This window comes from Oncorhynchus tshawytscha, linkage group LG17 (assembly GCF_018296145.1).
Source record: "Oncorhynchus tshawytscha isolate Ot180627B linkage group LG17, Otsh_v2.0, whole genome shotgun sequence".
NCBI lineage: Eukaryota > Metazoa > Chordata > Actinopteri > Salmoniformes > Salmonidae > Oncorhynchus > Oncorhynchus tshawytscha.
The window spans coordinates 20,077,993-20,095,002 of record NC_056445.1 but is presented as its reverse complement, the minus strand read 5'-3'; the positions used below and the strand labels follow the sequence as shown (position 1 = coordinate 20,095,002).

Below are 17,010 nucleotides of genomic sequence, written 5' to 3'. Positions count from 1 at the left end.
GATTGAAATGTGGGTGAAGGAGAGAAGCTTCAAACACCTTGTGATCACAGCATGTGTCTGAGCTATGCCCTCTTTCATTTGCCGTTTATAAGTCTATCTTTTCATCTCTATGGAGACCCAACAACCACTGAACAGTGGGCTGAATCCACTAAGGAGCCACTCTTTACAGTGGATTTGGAAAGACACACATTTTCTCGAGTTGAACCCAAATCAAATAACCTGTGTTTGAAGTACTCACACACATTCCTCTGTGTATGGAATCCTCAATATAGGCTTGATTTGAGCCCACTAGTTGCTATTAGGAGAACCACAGGGAGACACTGAGGTAACAATCTTATCTGGCTAATTATATTTGCTAGATTATTGTGACTAATCAGGAGACTTGTGAGGTAGGTATATGGGGTTGGGTTGTTACCTGGATGTAAGGTTTATTGTACATTATACACACACAGACAGAAATACTGCAGTGACACAAACAGTGTGTGCCAGAGGGGCTTCTCTCTAGCCTGTGGATAAATAGTCTGCCCGGGAGACAGTGTCATTAGGGCTTATCTCCACCCAGCTCCAAATTGAGGTGGGACCTGCTACCAGCCAGCGGTATGAAGAAGATAGCCCCTCCGACAGGGACATTCATCTCCACGCCTCCCTAGTCTCCTCTGAGTTTTCTGGCCATTTAAAGAGCCGGTGTCACTCCTCCAGCATGCATACCATTAGGACCACTTCCCCAACTCATCATAGGCCTTTCAGAGGACATTCAAGTGGAGTGTTAGCCGGCTTTGTATTGCAGGTGGGGGAAATAATGTACTGCTATAATTCAACCGAGCAGACAGTGAGGCTTTATAATGTGCATGATGATAGGGATGATCTCATGTGTGTACCCAGTCTATGATGGATAATCCCTGTGAACTTTACGCAAAATCTCTAACTGCTTTAACACAGTACTTAGCACTCTGTGAGTCTCAGTGTAAGTGCACAAATGAGGGGTACTTAAGTGGCAAACTAAACAGATGCACAGTACATTCTGTTCCAGAGATTCTGAATTGAGCATTTTTTGGTTAAGCTCATTCATTAAGGCAGTGACCTAAAACCTCTGAGGATGTAGTGCACGTTGTGTTGTTGCATTGTTTCTACTTTTGTAGATGTGTATGTAGCAGAGGAGGCTGGTGGGAGGAGCTATAGGAGGACAGGCTCATTATAATGGCTGGAATGGAAAGGAATCAATGGAAATGTAACGATGTGAGCTGAGAGTATGGAAGCAAGTTCAGGGAGTGAGTGTTTTAATAACTAAATGAGACATAATTCAAAACAAGACACATGAACAACACACAGACATGAAACAGAAACAATGACGCCTGGGGAAGGAACCAAAGGGAGTGACATACATAGGGAAGGTAATCAAAGAAGTGATGGAGTCCAGGTGAGTGATGAGTATAACGATGGTGACAGGTGTGCGCCATAACGAGCCTGGTGACCTAGAGGCCGGAGAGGGAGCACACGTGACAGGAACAAAGTCAAACATGTGTTTGAAGTGTTTGTTACCATTCTATTGATTCCATTCCAGCCGTTACTATTCTCATCCTATAGCCCCTCCCACCAGCTCCTCTGGTTTGTGTGTGTGTGCGCCCTGGCATGTGGGGGTACACTAAATATAAACCCATTTCATTACACCTAACAGCGGTCTGTCAGCTGAGCCCACGGACAAACTGTAGGACACAGGGCCAATGGATGACTCATCACTTTAGAGGAGTGGGAGTCTGGCAGCTCATTCATAGAAAACACAGCTCCTCTGCAATACCGGCTGTCTGACATCAGCTGTCTGCTCGGCTAGCGCAGGTGTTAGCCGAACAAGGCAGGGCTAACACAGCCCACTGACCTGGCTGCCTCGTCAATGAATGGACCCCTATGCAGGGAAGCAGTTAGAACTCTGGGGTGAAGAGGACCCAAGGGGATTTGCTCAGGAATAGCAACCTGTAGTAGAAATGATTTTTGAAATATCTGTATCTTGTGGTATGCAGGGTACGACTTGTGGGTGTTATGCATCATGATAAAGTTGCATTTAGAAATAGTTTTCCATTAGTGAATAATTGCTATCCATCCACTAGTCATTGTTAGCTAAGCCCAGTAAGTAGTGTGTGGATCCATTGGAATCTTTTGTGCCAGCGTCAGTTTTTCTGCATGCTTGTGGTGTTTTCGGGATGTTTTTCCCAGCACAGCTGTTGCTGCGGACATTTGTGGATAAGTGAGCTGCCGGGAGGTGAGCTGTAACTCTCCGAGAATCGATGAGCTCGATGAACAGCTGCATTAAGAGTCACGTTCATGTCCTCCCACCGTGTCCTCTCACTGTCTCTCCCGGTGATTCACGCCGCCTCGCCATCTCTGCACGGCATGTAAATCAACCCAACAAGTGGAGGGCTCTGATCCCAGCTCCATCCTGTTATCATCACTTGCCGGTGACAGGAGTGTACCACCAAACTGCACCTGTTGTGCCGGTTATAACACAGTAATGGCCGTGATGGCTCAGGTTTACAATTTAAACAACAGGAACAAAAAAGGCCTCCCACGTCCCTTAATTACTATTCTCAGACACATTCTCAGACAGGCTTTAGTGAAGCACTGACTGTGAGACAAGGCAACAGGATAGCTCAGGCACACGGGTACACAGAACACCAGCCAGGTGGCATCGTGTCTTTCCCTTGGCTGATGAGGTCTCTAGAGAGAAGCCTGTGTGCGTCACGGCCAAACACTGTTTAGAGAGAACAAGAGTTTAATTAGGAGTTAGGATAGTAGCACATTATGACCTATACTGCAGCTAGCTTGATGAATTGGAGGAAGAGATTTGTTTTTTTTCTATATAAAATGTTCTTAATTGTTTCTAGTAAATAGTTTGGGTTCTCTAATGGGGGTCCTGTTCACCACAGGATGCCATTTGATCCCAGACCCTATCCCCAATGTACACAACACAGGAGAATACTTTAATTAATAACAACCGCATTCAGTGCATAATCAACTATAAAATGTTCCGCCAGTTTCTGTTGCTGTCTCCAAATGCCCATACGTGGCACCCTGCTGAGACTTGAGCAGCTCTCATTCTGAAGACGTGTAGTTCAGAATCCCCATCGCCAGAGTAAACATGAATTAACATGTCGTGGTTATTCATGGGACTGGATGCTCGTGTCAAAGCAAATCAGTGTGGTGGGAAGTGTAATGAAAGTTGATTTCAGTGTGCTCTTGTCCGCGGGGTAAAACATCTATTTTGGGCCACTTATATCAATACGTTTGGGTCACAGCATTTCATCTTTCCTCCCTGTGATTGCTGGTGGAAGAAAAGAGTTTCAACAGCCGTGGTTGACACTGACAGCTCCACAGGCCCCTCGGTTCAGTTTTTTCTTGTTGCTTCCATCCACTGGATGATATATGTATATTGAAATGTAACTTCAGAAATACAAAAAGTACAATAAAATCTTTGTCAAAGCTTATTACAAATACAAGATTGAAGCAATTACTGTCCAAAAACAAGATAATGTGTGAATACAGGTGAAATAAGAAGTTAATAACTTCGGTCCGCCTCCTTAACCACCACCTTTCCCCATCTTATCATCAGGCCTAGCAGCCTCTTTCCACGGATATGAGAGTCGTGTTAATAGGAAATCAATACGCTGTGTTCTAGATAAGCTGCAATCAGGGGAAATCCCTCAGCAGATAACAGCGGTGTGTCTGTCTCTCCTACTGATGAGCCTGTGTCTGCCAGTCTGAATATTATATTTACACTGCCTTCAGAAAGTATTCATACACATTTAGTTGTTATTTCAAATGGATGAAATATCTATATTTGTTTTCACCCATCTGCACACAATACCCCATAATGACAAAGTTATTACATATATTTTTTTAATTATATAGAGAAATAGCTCATTTACATAAGTATTCACACCCCCGAGTCTTTGGCAGCGATTACAACTGTAGGTCTTTCTTGGGTCTTTAAGAATCTTTAAGAGGTTTCCACATCTGGATTGTGCAACATTTGACCATTATTCTTTTTAAAATTCTTCAAGATCTGTCAAATTGCTTGTTGATCATTGCTAGACAACCATTTTCAGGTCTTGCCATAGATTTTCGAGTAGATTTAAATCAAAACTGTAACTCCACCATTTGGGAACATTCACTGTCTTCTTGGTAAGCAACTCCAGTGTAGATTTGGCCTTGAGTTTTAGGTTATTGTCCTGCTGAAAGGTTAATTAATCTCCCAGTGTCTGATGGAGAGCAGACTGAACCAGGTTTTTCTCTAGGATTTTGCCTGAAAAACTCCTCAGTCCTTAACGATACAAGCATACCCATAACATGATGCAGCCACCACTGTGCTTGAAAATAAGGAGAGTGGTACTCAGTAATGTGTAATGTGTTGTATTGGATTTGCCCCAAACATAACACTTTGTATTCAGGACAAAAAATGAATTGCAGTATTACTTTAGTGCCTTGTTGCAAACAGGATGCATGTTTTGGAATATTTTATTCTGTACAGGCTTCCTTCTTTTCACTCTGACAGTTAGGTTAGTATTGTGGAGTAACTACAATCGTTTTGATACATCTTCAGTTTTCTCACATCACAGCCATTAAACTATGTAACTGTTTTAAAGTCCCCATTAGCCTCATGGTGAAATCCCTGAGCGGTTTCATTCCTCTCCGGCAACTGAGTTAGGAAGGATGCCTGTATCTTTGTAGTGACTGGGTGCATTGATACACCATCCAAAGAGTAATGAATAACTTCACCATGCTCAAAAGGATATTCAATGTCTGCTTTTTTATGTTGATCTATCTACCAATAGGTGCCCTTCTTAGCAAGGTATTGGAAAACCTCCCTGGTCTTTGTGGTTGAATCTTTGTTTGAAATTCACTGCTCGACTGAGGGACCTTACAGATAATTGTGAGACCATACAACTTATTATGTGACTTAAGTACATTTTAAGTACATTTTTACTCCCGAAACTAATTAGGCTTGCCATAACAAAGGATTTGAATAATTATTGACTCAAGACATTTCAGCTTTTCATTTTTAATTAATTTGTAAAAATTTCTTAAAACACTTGGACATTATGGGTATTGTGTATAGGCCAATGACCAAAAAAAACCTCAATTTAATCCATTTTAAATTCAGGCTGTAACATTAAAAAGTGTTGAAAAAGTCGAGGGGCGTGAATACTTTCTGAAGGCAGTGTATATCTACCCTTGTGGACTAGATCATTCATATTGCACTGACACCTGGGATAGTAATAAAGTAGGGAAACAGTCAGGGAAAAGACTAAGCCGCCTTCAAGGTACATGTCAAGATACAGAATTATATCACATGATTGCAATAATAAAAATTAGTGCAATAACAGCAATGAAACAAAATACCTGCTTCTGTTACTTTTGTGTTGTCATGACTACCGTGCAAAACACCATGTTATATAAGATGGTCGTAACTCGGATCATTGAGAATTGCCATTCCCAAGTGCCGTCTATAAAACGCTGGTTGGGTTTTAATGGGATGGCTTTATATAACAGTCTGGCATCAACCATCATCAACCCTTTTACCTGTGATGGTCCTTTCTTTCAAACATTTGATTTGACATTTTCCATACAGACCAAACCAACAATAACACAGAGCAATCATCATATACGTACACATAAAAAAAACAAAAAGACAGACATATACACAGATCCCCCTCCCCTCCTCATCGTGGGGGACAAAAATAAAGTGATGTCAATGTCTTCCAATAATAAAACAAGTTAGAAAAAACACAGTTATAATAATGTCACTGTAGAGTTCTGTTTTTTGACAATGGTTCTTCTAATTGAGAAAAGAGGGCAGGCTGCCAGGTGTCTGTCACTGCTCCAATGTCATTTATCAGTTCACCTTTCACCCTCTGTAGTCCCGTTTCACTGGTCAATCAAACAGCCGTCCACCACAGAGTACATCCAGAATAATGATTTTTTTTGCACAATATAGAGAGCTTTGTATTGTTGAAGAGTCATTACTAGCTTTTGCCTCTTATATACAGTAATATATAATAGTTATCTTATATAATACCTTTTTTTAACTAGGCAAGTCAGTTAAGAACAAATCATTTTTTACAATGACTGCCTACCGAAAGGAAAAAGGGCTCCTGCGGGGACGGGGGCTGGGATTAAAAATACAAATAAATCAAATAAAAATATAGGACAAAACACATCACGACAAGAGACAACACAACATGACATATAGACCTAAGACAACTGTCATGACTTCCGCCGAGGTCGGCTCCTCTCCTTGTCCGGGCAGCGTTCCGTGGTCGATGTCACCGGCTTTCTAGCCATCGCCGCTCCATTTTTCATTTATCCATTTGTTTTGTCTTGTTCCCTGCACACCTGGTTTTCATTCCCCAATCACACTACATGTATGTATTCCTCTGTTCCCCCTCATGTCTTTGTGTGTGATTGTTTCATGCTACGTGTCATTTTTGACTGCTATTTTCCGGTGTGTGTTTTTCCCCAATATATTATTCACAAGGTATGTTTATTTGTTTGTACTTTATTATTGTGACTGTTTGCGCGTTTTTGCACTTTGGCATATTGGATGGAGGTTTCGACGCAGTTTTTTATTTATTTTATTTCACCTTTATTTAACCAGGTAGGCTAGTTGAGAACAAGTTCTCATTTGCAACTGCGACCTGGCCAAGATAAAGCATAGCAGTGTGAACAGACAACAACACAGAGTTACACATGGAGTAAACAATTAACAAGTCAATAACACAGTAGAAAAAAAGAGAGTCTATATACATTGTGTGCAAAAGGCATGAGGAGGTAGGCGAATAATTACAATTTTGCAGATTAACACTGGAGTGATAAATGATCAGATGGTCATGTACAGGTAGAGATATTGGTGTGCAAAAGAGCAGAAAAGTAAATAAATATAAACAGTATGGGGAAGAGGTAGGTAAAATTGGGTGGGCTATTTACCGATAGACTATGTACAGCTGCAGCGATCGGTTAGCTGCTCAGATAGCAGATGTTTGAAGTTGGTGAGGGAGATAAAAGTCTCCAACTTCAGCGATTTTTGCAATTCGTTCCAGTCACAGGCAGCAGAGAACTGGAACGAAAGGCGGCCAAATGAGGTGTTGGCTTTAGGGATGATCAGTGAGATACACCTGCTGGAGCGCGTGCTACGGGTGGGTGTTGCCATCGTGACCAGTGAACTGAGATAAGGCGGAGCTTTTACCTAGCATGGACTTGTAGATGACCTGGAGCCAGTGGGTCTGGCGACGAATATGTAGCGAGAGCCAGCCGACTAGAGCATACAGGTCACAGTGGTGGGTGGTATAAGGTGCTTTAGTAACAAAACGGATGGCACTGTGATAAACTTTTTGCTGAGTAGAGTGTTGGAAGCTATTTTGTAGATGTTTTGTCTATCTATTTTGTAGATGACATCGCTGAAGTCGAGGATCGGTAGGATAGTCAGTTTTACTAGGGTAAGTTTGGCGGCGTGAGTGAAGGAGGCTTTGTTGCGGAATAGAAAGCAGACTAGATTTGATTTTAGATTGGAGATGTTTGATATGAGTCTGGAAGGAGAGTTTACAGTCTAGCCAGACACCTAGGTACTTATAGATGTCCACATATTCTAGGTCGGAACCATCCAGGGTGGTGATGCTAGTCGGGCGTGCGGGTGCAGGCAGCGAACGGTTGAAAAGCAAGCATTTGGTTTTACTAGCGTTTAAGAGCAGTTGGAGGCCACGGAACGAGTGTTGTATGGCATTGAAGCTCGTTTGGAGGTTAGATAGCACAGTGTCCATGGGCCGGAAGTATACAGAATGGTGTCGTCTGCGTAGAGGTGGATCAGGGAATCGCCCGCAGCAAGAGCAACATCATTGATATATACAGAGAAAAGAGTTGGCCCGAGAATTGAACCCTGTGGCACCCCCATAGAGACTGCCAGAGGACCGGACAGCATGCCCTCCGATTTGACACACTGAACTCTGTCTGCAAAGTAGTTGGTGAACCAGGCAAGGCAGTGACGTCTGTCTGTTGGTTTCTCCTGCCTAAATAAAGTGTGCGCCTGTTCACAACTCTCTGCTCTCCTGCACCTGACTCCACTACCAGTATGCACACACCTGACAGAATCTCACACCCACCATGGAGTTAGCAGGAGCAGGTACCCCGGTCAGAGGAGTCGAGGAGCGTGTCCAGGAACACTCAGCAATGCTGCACCAACTCGGTGCCATGATGGATCGTGTTGTCTAGACCATGGACCGCTGGGCAGCGCCTCGACCAGCGCAATTGGGGTCACCTCTACCCGTCCCGTCCGGATCCAGTTCCAGTGGGATGCGTCTCTCCCTTCCCAGGGAGTATGACGGGACTGCAGCACAGTGTCAGGAGTTCCACCTACAACTGGACTTATACCTGGCCACCATTCACCCAGCTCCCTCGGGAAAGGAGCGAGTGTCCGCCCTCGTCTCATGCCTCTCGGGGAGAGCTCTGGAGTGGGCAAACACCGTATGGGGAGAAGGAGACGTGGTGTTGGACCACTTCGAGGAGTTCCCCTGCCGCTTCCGGGCCGTCTTCGACCATCCACCCGAAGGGAGAGTGGCGGAGGAGCGACTCTTCCATTTGAGGCAGGGGACGAGGAGCGCACAGGAGTTTGCACTGGAATTCCGGACCTTGGCCGCCGGAGCAGGATGGAATGACAGGGCCCTCATTGTGCGAGGACGTCCGACGGGAGTTGGCCTGCAGGGATAATCCAGTTGGATCCAGTTGGATAACCTGCTGGTTACCCTCGGACATCCAGAGGGGGCTCTGTTGGTTCCATCTTCCAGCACTCCTGCTCCGGTGCCCATCGAGCTGGGAGGGGCTGCGCGTAGGGAGGCTGGAGGAGGGGCCTTCACTTGCACCATCTGTGGCCACAGAGGGCACACTGCCGGTCGGTGCCGGGTTGGTCCCTCTGGGGGCACTCTGGCGTCACCCCAGGTGAGTCTGCACCACTCTCATCCAGAATCCTCTGTTGGTCAGCTGTTTGTACCTGTTTCTTTTCCTGAGTTTTCCCCCGCATTCCCAGCATAAGGCGCTCGTCGATTCAGGCGCAGCTGGGAACTTTATCGACAGAGCGTTAGCCCTTTTAGTTTAGGGATCCCCATTATTCCTGTGGTTAGACCTTTCCCAGTACAAGCTCTGGATAGTCGACCTTTAGGGTCTGGGTTAATCAGGGAGGCCAACATCTCCCTGGCCATGGAGACGCAGGGGGGTCACGAGTAGAGAATCAGTGTCGTCCTCATTGACTCTCCTGCATTTCCCGTTGTACTAGGCCTTCCCTGGTTGGCTCGTCATAACCCCACCATTTCCTGGCAACAGAGGGCTCTCACGGGGTGGTCGCGAGAATGCCTGGGGAGGTGTGTAGGGGTTTCCGTTGGTGCTACCACAGTGGAAAGTCCAGACCAGGTCTCCACCGTGCGCATTCCCCCAGAATATGCTGATTTGGCTCTCACCTTCTCTAAAAATAAGGCGACCCAATTACCACCTCATCAACGGAGGGATTGTGTGATAAATCTCCTGGTAGATGCTGCACTTCCCAGGAGTCACGTGTATCCCCTGTCGCAAGCGGAGTCGGTGGCTATGGTGACATATGTCTCTGAATCCCTGCATCTGGGGTACATTCGGTCCTCCACTTCACCCGCCCCCTCGAGTTTCTTTTTTGTGAAGAAGAAGGATGGAGGTCTGCACCCGTGTATTGACTACCGAGGCCTAAATCAGATCACTGTGAGGTACAGTTACCCGCTACCTCTTATCGCCATGGCTATTGAGTCAATGCACGGGGTGCGCTTCTTCACTAAACTGGATCTCAGGAGTGCGTATAACCTGGTGCATATCCGGGAAGGAGACAAGTGGAAGATGGCGTTTCGTACCACCTCAGGGCATTATGAGTACCTCTTCATGCCGTACGGGTTGATGATTGCTCCATCAGTCTTCCAATCCTTTGTAGACAGATTTTCAGGGACCTGCACGGGCAGGATGTAGTGGTGTATATCGATGACATTCTGATATATTCCGCTACACGCACCGCGCCGAGCATGTGTCCTTGGTGTACAAGGTACTTGGGAGACTGTTGGAGCATGACCTGTACGTCAACGCTGAGAAATGCCTGTTCTTTCAGCAGGCTGTCTTTTTCCTAAGGTATCGCATTTCCACAACCGGGGTGGAGATGGAGAGTGACCGCATGGCAGCCGTGCGTAATTGGCCGACTCCCACCATGGAAAAGGATGTGCAGCGATTTTTTTGGGGCTTGCCAAATACTACCGGAGATTTATCCAGGGTTTTGGCCAGGTGGCTGTTCCCATTACCTCACTGCTGAAGGGGGGGTCATGTACGTCTGCAGTGGTCGGTTGAGGCGGACAGGGCTTTTGGGCACCTAAGAGCTCTGTTTACCTCGGTTCCCGTGCTGGCCCATCCGGATCCCTCTTTGGCGTTCATAGTGGCGGTGGACACGTCCGAGGCTGGTATAGGAGCCATGCTCTCTCAGCGCTCGGGCACGCCACCGAAGGTCCGCCACTGTGCTTTCTTCTTGAAGAAGCTCAGCCCAGCGGAGCGGAACTATGATGTGGGGGACCGGGAGCTGTTGGCTGTGGTTAAGGCTTTGAAGGCATGGAGACATTGGCTTGAGGGGGCTAAACACCCTTTTGCCATCTGGACTGACCACCGCAACCTGGAGTACATCCGGGCAGCTAGGAGACTAAATTGTCATCAGGCAAGGTGGGCCATGTTCTTTACCCTTTTTGTGTTTACCCTGTCCTACAGACCAGGTTCCCAGAATGTGAAGGCAGACGCACTGTCCCGGCTATATGACACAGAGGAGCGGTCCATGGATCAGACTCCCATTCTCCCGGCCTCCTGCTTGGTAGCGCCGGTCGTGTGGGAGCTGGACTCGGACATCGAGCAGGCGTTGCATACAGAGCACGCTCCACTCCAGTGTCCCTTCGGGCATCAGTACGTTCTGTCGGCTGTCCATTACCAGTTGATCTATTCGGCCCACACATCACCCTCCTCTGGTCATCCGGGGATCGGTCGGACTGTGCGCTGTCAGACTGGGAAGTACTGGTGGCCCACCTTGGCTCGGGACGTGAGGGTATATGTTTCCTCCTGCTCGGTGTGCGCCCAGTGCAAGGCTTCTAGACACCTGACCAGAGGTAAGCTACATCCCTTATCCGTTCCACAACAGCCTTGGTCCCACCTGTCGGGGAATTTTCTAACGGATCTTCCTCCCTCACAGGGAAACACCACGATCCTGGTCGTTGTGGATCATTTCTCTAAGTCCTGTTCTCTCCTCCCTCTGCCCGGTCTCCCTACGGTCCTACAAATTGCAGAGGCCCTGTTTACACACGTCTTCCGGCACTACGGGGTGCCTGAGGATATAGTGTCTGATCGAGGTCCCCAGTTCACTTCGAAAGTCTGGAGGGCGTTCATGTAGCGTCTGGGGTTCTCAATCAGCCTCACCTCGGATTTCCACCCCGAGAGTAATGGGCAGGTGGAAAGAGTCAACCAGGATGTGGGCAGGTTTCTGCGGTCCTATTGCCAGGACCGGCCGGGGGAGTGGGCGGCGTTCGTGCCCTGGCCAGAGATGGCGCAGAACTCGCTCTGCCACTCCTCCACTAACCTATCCCCCTTTCAGTGTGTATTGGGGTACCAGCCAGTTCTGGCACCGTGGCATCAGAGTCAGACTGAGGCTCCTGCGGTGGGCGATTGGTTCAGGCGCGCGGAGGAGACATGGGAAGCCACCCATGGTCACCTCCAGCAGGCCGCGCTGCGCCAAAAGACCAGCATGGCCCGTCACCGCAGCGAGGCCCCGGTGTTCGCACCGGGGGACAGGGTCTGGCTCTCGACCCGAAACCTGCCCCTCTGTCTGCCCTGCCGGAAGCTGGGCCCGCGGTTTGTGGGGCCGTTCAATATCCCGAGGAGAGTGAACGAGGTATGTTACAGGTTACAGCTTCCCCCCGATTACCATATTAACCCCTCGATCCAAGTGTCTCTCCTCAGGCCGGTGGTGGCTGGTCCGCTCCAGGAGTCTGAGGTGCGAGAGGTTCCTCCGCCCCCTCTGGACATCGAGGGGGCCCCGGCGTACTCTGTCCGTTCCATCCTGGATTCAAGGCGTCGGGCGAGGGGCCTTCATTACCTCGTGGAGTGGGAGGGGTACAGTCCGGAGGAGAGGTGCTGGGTTCCGGTGGCGGTTGTGTTGGACCTTGAACTGCTGCGGTAACTCCACCGTCGCCGGCCGGATCGCCCTGCTCCTCGCCCTCCGGGTTATCCCCGTGGCCGGTGTCGGCACGCCGCTTGAGCCGCGCGTCAAAGGGTGGGTACTGTCACGACTTGCGCCGAGGTTGGCTCCTCTTTGTTTGGGCGGTGGTCGACGTCACCGCCTTTCTAGCCATCGCTGCTCCATTTTTCATTTATCCATTTGTTTTGTCTTGTTCCCTGCACACCTGGTTTTCATTCCCCAATCACACTACATGTATTTATTCCTCTGTTCCCCCTCATGTCTTTGTGTGTGATTGTTTCATGCTACGTGTAATTTTTGACTGCTATTTTCCGGTGTGTGTTTTTCCCCAATATATTATTCACAAGGTATGTTTATTTGTTTGTACTTTATTATTGTGACTGTTTGCGCGTTTTTGCACTTTGGCATATTGGATGGAGGTTTCGACGCAGTGGCGTCCATCTTTTGGTTTCTCCTGCCTAAACACATTTTTTTGCCTATTCACAACTCTCTGCTCTCCTGCATCTGACTCCGCTCCCAGTATGCACGTCATTGACAACAACAATATAGCATGGCAGCAACACATGACAACAACATGGTAGCAACATAATATGGCAGCAGCACAACATGGTAGCAGTACACAACATGGTACAAACATTATTGGGCACAGACAACAGCGAAGCAGCCATAGCTGTCAGTAAGAGTGAGATAGGTGAGATCAGTAATCAGTAAAACAGTGAGATCAGTAATAGGTCCTGGACATTGGTGAATCAGTGTGCAGTGCATTCTAATCTCTGTTTTGACATAACACAGATTTACTGTATTCAAACAGCAGATGCATTTGGAATCATATTTTATGAAATCATTTATTGAAATCACCAGATCGGAAATAGACGGCCGCTTGTTGGATTGTTTCTCATCCTATTGGAGAGAACAGCATCAGGTGACATAGCGTGCCACGTCCCTATTGTATCTTTATCATTTAGATAAAACACTCCTTTCCCCTGGCGTCTACCTCGTCAATATTAACAATCTGAGGGCCCAATGAGTTTATTCTCTGCAATTTCCCCTAAATTGTAGCTGATGTAGCAGGTGGTTTGCTGTCGTTATTCCAGTCCTCTCTCCTCCAAGTCCTCTTCTAACAGCAGTCCTGCTGAGTGAATGCCAGGAACTATCAGACGCTCAGGAAATGACAAAGCTTTAATGACATGTTGCATCAATAGGCCAATGTGGAGCTATTAGCCAACGCTGACTATCGATGCATCAAAATGCTAACAGGGGTTTTAGTAAAGTAAAGGACCTCACTCCAGAGAACACTGCTACTTGGTAGCTTTCATTTTTTAAATTTATTTTATTTATTTTATTTCACCTTTATTTAACCAGGTAGGCTAGTTGAGAACAAGTTCTCATTTGCAACTGCGACCTGGCCAAGATAAAGCATAGCAGTGTGAACAGACAACACAGAGTTACACATGGAGTAAACAATTAACAAGTCAATAACACAGTAGAAAAAAAAGAGAGTCTATATACATTGTGTGCAAAAGGCTTGAGGAGGTAGGCGGATAATTACAATTTTGCAGATTAACACTGGAGTGATAAATGATCAGATGGTCATGTACAGGTAGAGATATTGGTGTGCAAAAGAGCAGAAAAGTAAATAAATATAAACAGTATGGGGATGAGGTAGGTCAAATTGGGTGGGCTATTTACCGATGGACTATGTACAGCTGCAGCGATCGGTTAGCTGCTCAGATAGCAGATGTTTAAAGTTGGTGAGGGAGATAAGTCTCCAGCTTCAGCGATTTTTGCAATTCGTTCCAGTCACAGGCAGCAGAGAACTGGAACGAAAGGCGGCCAAATGAGGTGTTGGCTTTAGGGATGATCAGTGAGATACACCTGCTGGAGCGCGTGCTACGGGTGGGTGTTGCCATCGTGACCAGTGAACTGAGATAAGGCGGAGCTTTACCTAGCATGGACTTGTAGATGACCTGGAGCCAGTGGGTCTGGCGACGAATATGTAGCGATGGCCAGCCGACTAGAGCATACAGGTCGCAGTGGTGGATGGTATAAGGTGCTTTAGTAACAAAATGGATGGCACTGTGATAAACTGCATCCAGATTGCTGAGTAGAGTATTGGAAGCTATTTTGTAGATGACATCGCCAAAGTCGAGGATCGGTAGGATAGTCAGTTTTACTAGGGTAAGTTTGGCGGCGTGAGTGAAGGAGGCTTTATTGCGGAATAGAAAGCCGACTCTAGATTTGATTTTAGATTGGAGATGTTTGATATGAGTCTGGAAGGAGAGTTTACTAAGGAGACTAATGGAACAACCCCTCTTTAGCCTGTTTTTATCCATGTTGTCGATCAAAAGGAAGTTGGGCTATAGGTACACTTACTGAGAGATCAAAACATCTTTGCCCAGTGTACATATTATCCTCATCAGAAAGAGATGAGAAAGAGTAAGGAAGCTTCAATACTGTGTGTGGTCAGACTGATCAAGGGAGATTGTAGTTTGTTGTGATTTACACATTGACATAACCTATATTTTTTATGTTTGTTTATGCTATTCACATTACACTGAGGCATACAAAATATAAAGACCCATACAAAACTATATTTTACTTTAGACTTCCCGCTAGTGCATTTTAGGCACTAGTGGGAAGTTAAATTAATGCAGCTTTTCTTCCTTCCAAGCGATTAAATACATGGTTCAGATTATCAAATGTATGGGTCAAATTCTCAAATGTCTTTTGTAGCTTTGTCAACTATGTGTGTGTTTTCAATACCTGTTTACTCCTCTTCCTGTAGGCTTTACACATGCTTCCCACCCCTTGGCTGCAACCCTTCTAATTTAGTGTACCCTGCGAGCACAACCCATGTGGATTTCCTGGTCTCTTGCAATGTTTGGTTGGAACTGCTGATCTGCAGTCAAGAACGCAGAGTTCATCTCACTCTATGCTGCCCTTCAGTCCCTAGACTTTCTGCCCCCAGACGGAGACATGGATCACCCAGCTGCTCTCTTTTCATTTGACTACTTTATTGAGAAAAAAATGTGCTACCGTGACTGAGATATGTGGTTGTCCACTTAGCTTTCTTAAGATGAATGCACTAACTGTTATTTGATCTGGATAAGAGCGTCTGCTAAATGACTAAAATGTAAATGTAATACTGTAGGTATAAACACACATTTGATATAAAACAAATATCAGCAGAGAAGAATAATTCAAATCCAACATTTTCTCTATTTCTGTTCATTTGTAAAAAGAATTCTGGCATAGTTGTGCACATGCAAGATCCCTTTGGAGATGTTTGGTTCTATGCACTGTAATTATCATCAATTATGCCCTCTAAACTTGGAAGAACACATAATGCCTTCCAGTCCAGGGGAGGGGGCGAGTAATTCTTATTATCGTCTTGTCAGAGCGAGGCGAAATGCTTACATTGTGGCGCGTGTCAGACACCACTTTAGGAGCAAGGGGGCCATGGGAGAATAAAAAGGAATCTCTGTACTTGCCCTGAGTGACAGCGCTGCATTAATGTGACAGGTCATCGTGCTGGCCGGGCCCGCCCCACAGTCCAAGAGTCCTGCAACAAGGTGCCTTTCATTGGTGGTGCCACCGTAATGAGTGACTGACTGACTACTGCCACAATTATGAGCTCAAGGCTGGAAGTTCTGGGGCAAATCAAAAGAAAGTTACACTCTCAGTAGGTATGACTCACGGCGAGTGATACAAAGTCATTGTATTTTTGACCTGTTTGAATGGGAAAGCCTGTACTGTTGACTAGTGCTAATGAGCATCTGGTACTGCACTGTAATTTGTTGGGATTATTTGGCAAATACTGTACATCTGATGTTTGTTCACCCCTTAGAGATAAGAAAAGGGTAGTCTCAAAGACGATTTCCAAAAACATTTGTCTGCATAGCTCTGATAATGCATTTTTCTTACAAACGCTGTGGGAACTTCGTGTAAACATCCCTCAAAATAGGACTGAGGAGACAAACAACACACATTTATTTGTTCTCATTTGTCAAGGATGGCTGACTCCTGGGGTGAGATGCATCTGACTTTTATAGAGCCTGGAAAACAGTCTATTCCTGTCTTGAGTAGTCTCTAGCTAATGATGGAACTGGCTAAGCCAGGAGTTTGGACTCGGTAGCGAATCACACTGCTGCATGTTCTCATAGGGTAACTTAAGTCTTTTGTACTTCCTGAAGTTGTACCCCTGGGCAGTAAGTTGTTTGTAATGGTATAGAGGATATGCTAACAGTGATATAGTATTACAAAAATATGTGGGTAAACTGATTCACCAGTTGCAGTGAAAAAGTAACACTACCTATACTTCCAAAACATTTTTCCACAAAAGGTTCCACAAATGAAAGTGGGCAAGCTGCGTTTACCCTCCACTACACCAAGGTAGCAGGAGGTAACGTTGTCGGAGGAGAAGTGCCAAAAAGAGCCAAGTTAATCATAGATATATAACACATAGTTACAGTGGGGCAAAACGTATTTAGTCAGCCACCAATTGTGCAAGTTCTCCCACTTAAAAAGATGAGAGATGCCTGTAATTTTCATCATAGGTACACTTCAACTATGACAGACAAAATGAGAAGGAAAAAAGTCCAGAAAATCACATTGTAGGATTTTTAATGAATTTATTTGCAAATTATGGTGGAAAATAAGTATTTGGTCAATAACAAAAGTTTATCTCAATACTTTGTTATATACCCTTTGTTGGCAATGACAGAGGTCAAATGTTTTCT

At 46.0% G+C, this 17,010-nt stretch overlaps 1 protein-coding gene across 2 annotated transcripts in view; it reads left to right on the top strand.

Moving 5' to 3' along the window:
- LOC121839786 (nectin-3-like protein) overlaps nt 1-16,795 on the top strand; it is a 45,838-nt gene extending 29,043 nt beyond the window's left edge. For both annotated transcript variants that reach the window (XR_006079234.1, XM_042300376.1), the window contains exon 4: nt 15,057-16,795. Coding sequence is in view for 1 of the 2 variants with exons in the window: in XM_042300376.1 (XP_042156310.1) it covers nt 15,057-15,103 (47 nt within the window). In the remaining variant the exon portion in view is untranslated. The remainder of the gene's footprint in view (nt 1-15,056) is intronic.
- Nucleotides 16,796-17,010: the final 215 nt, after the last annotated feature.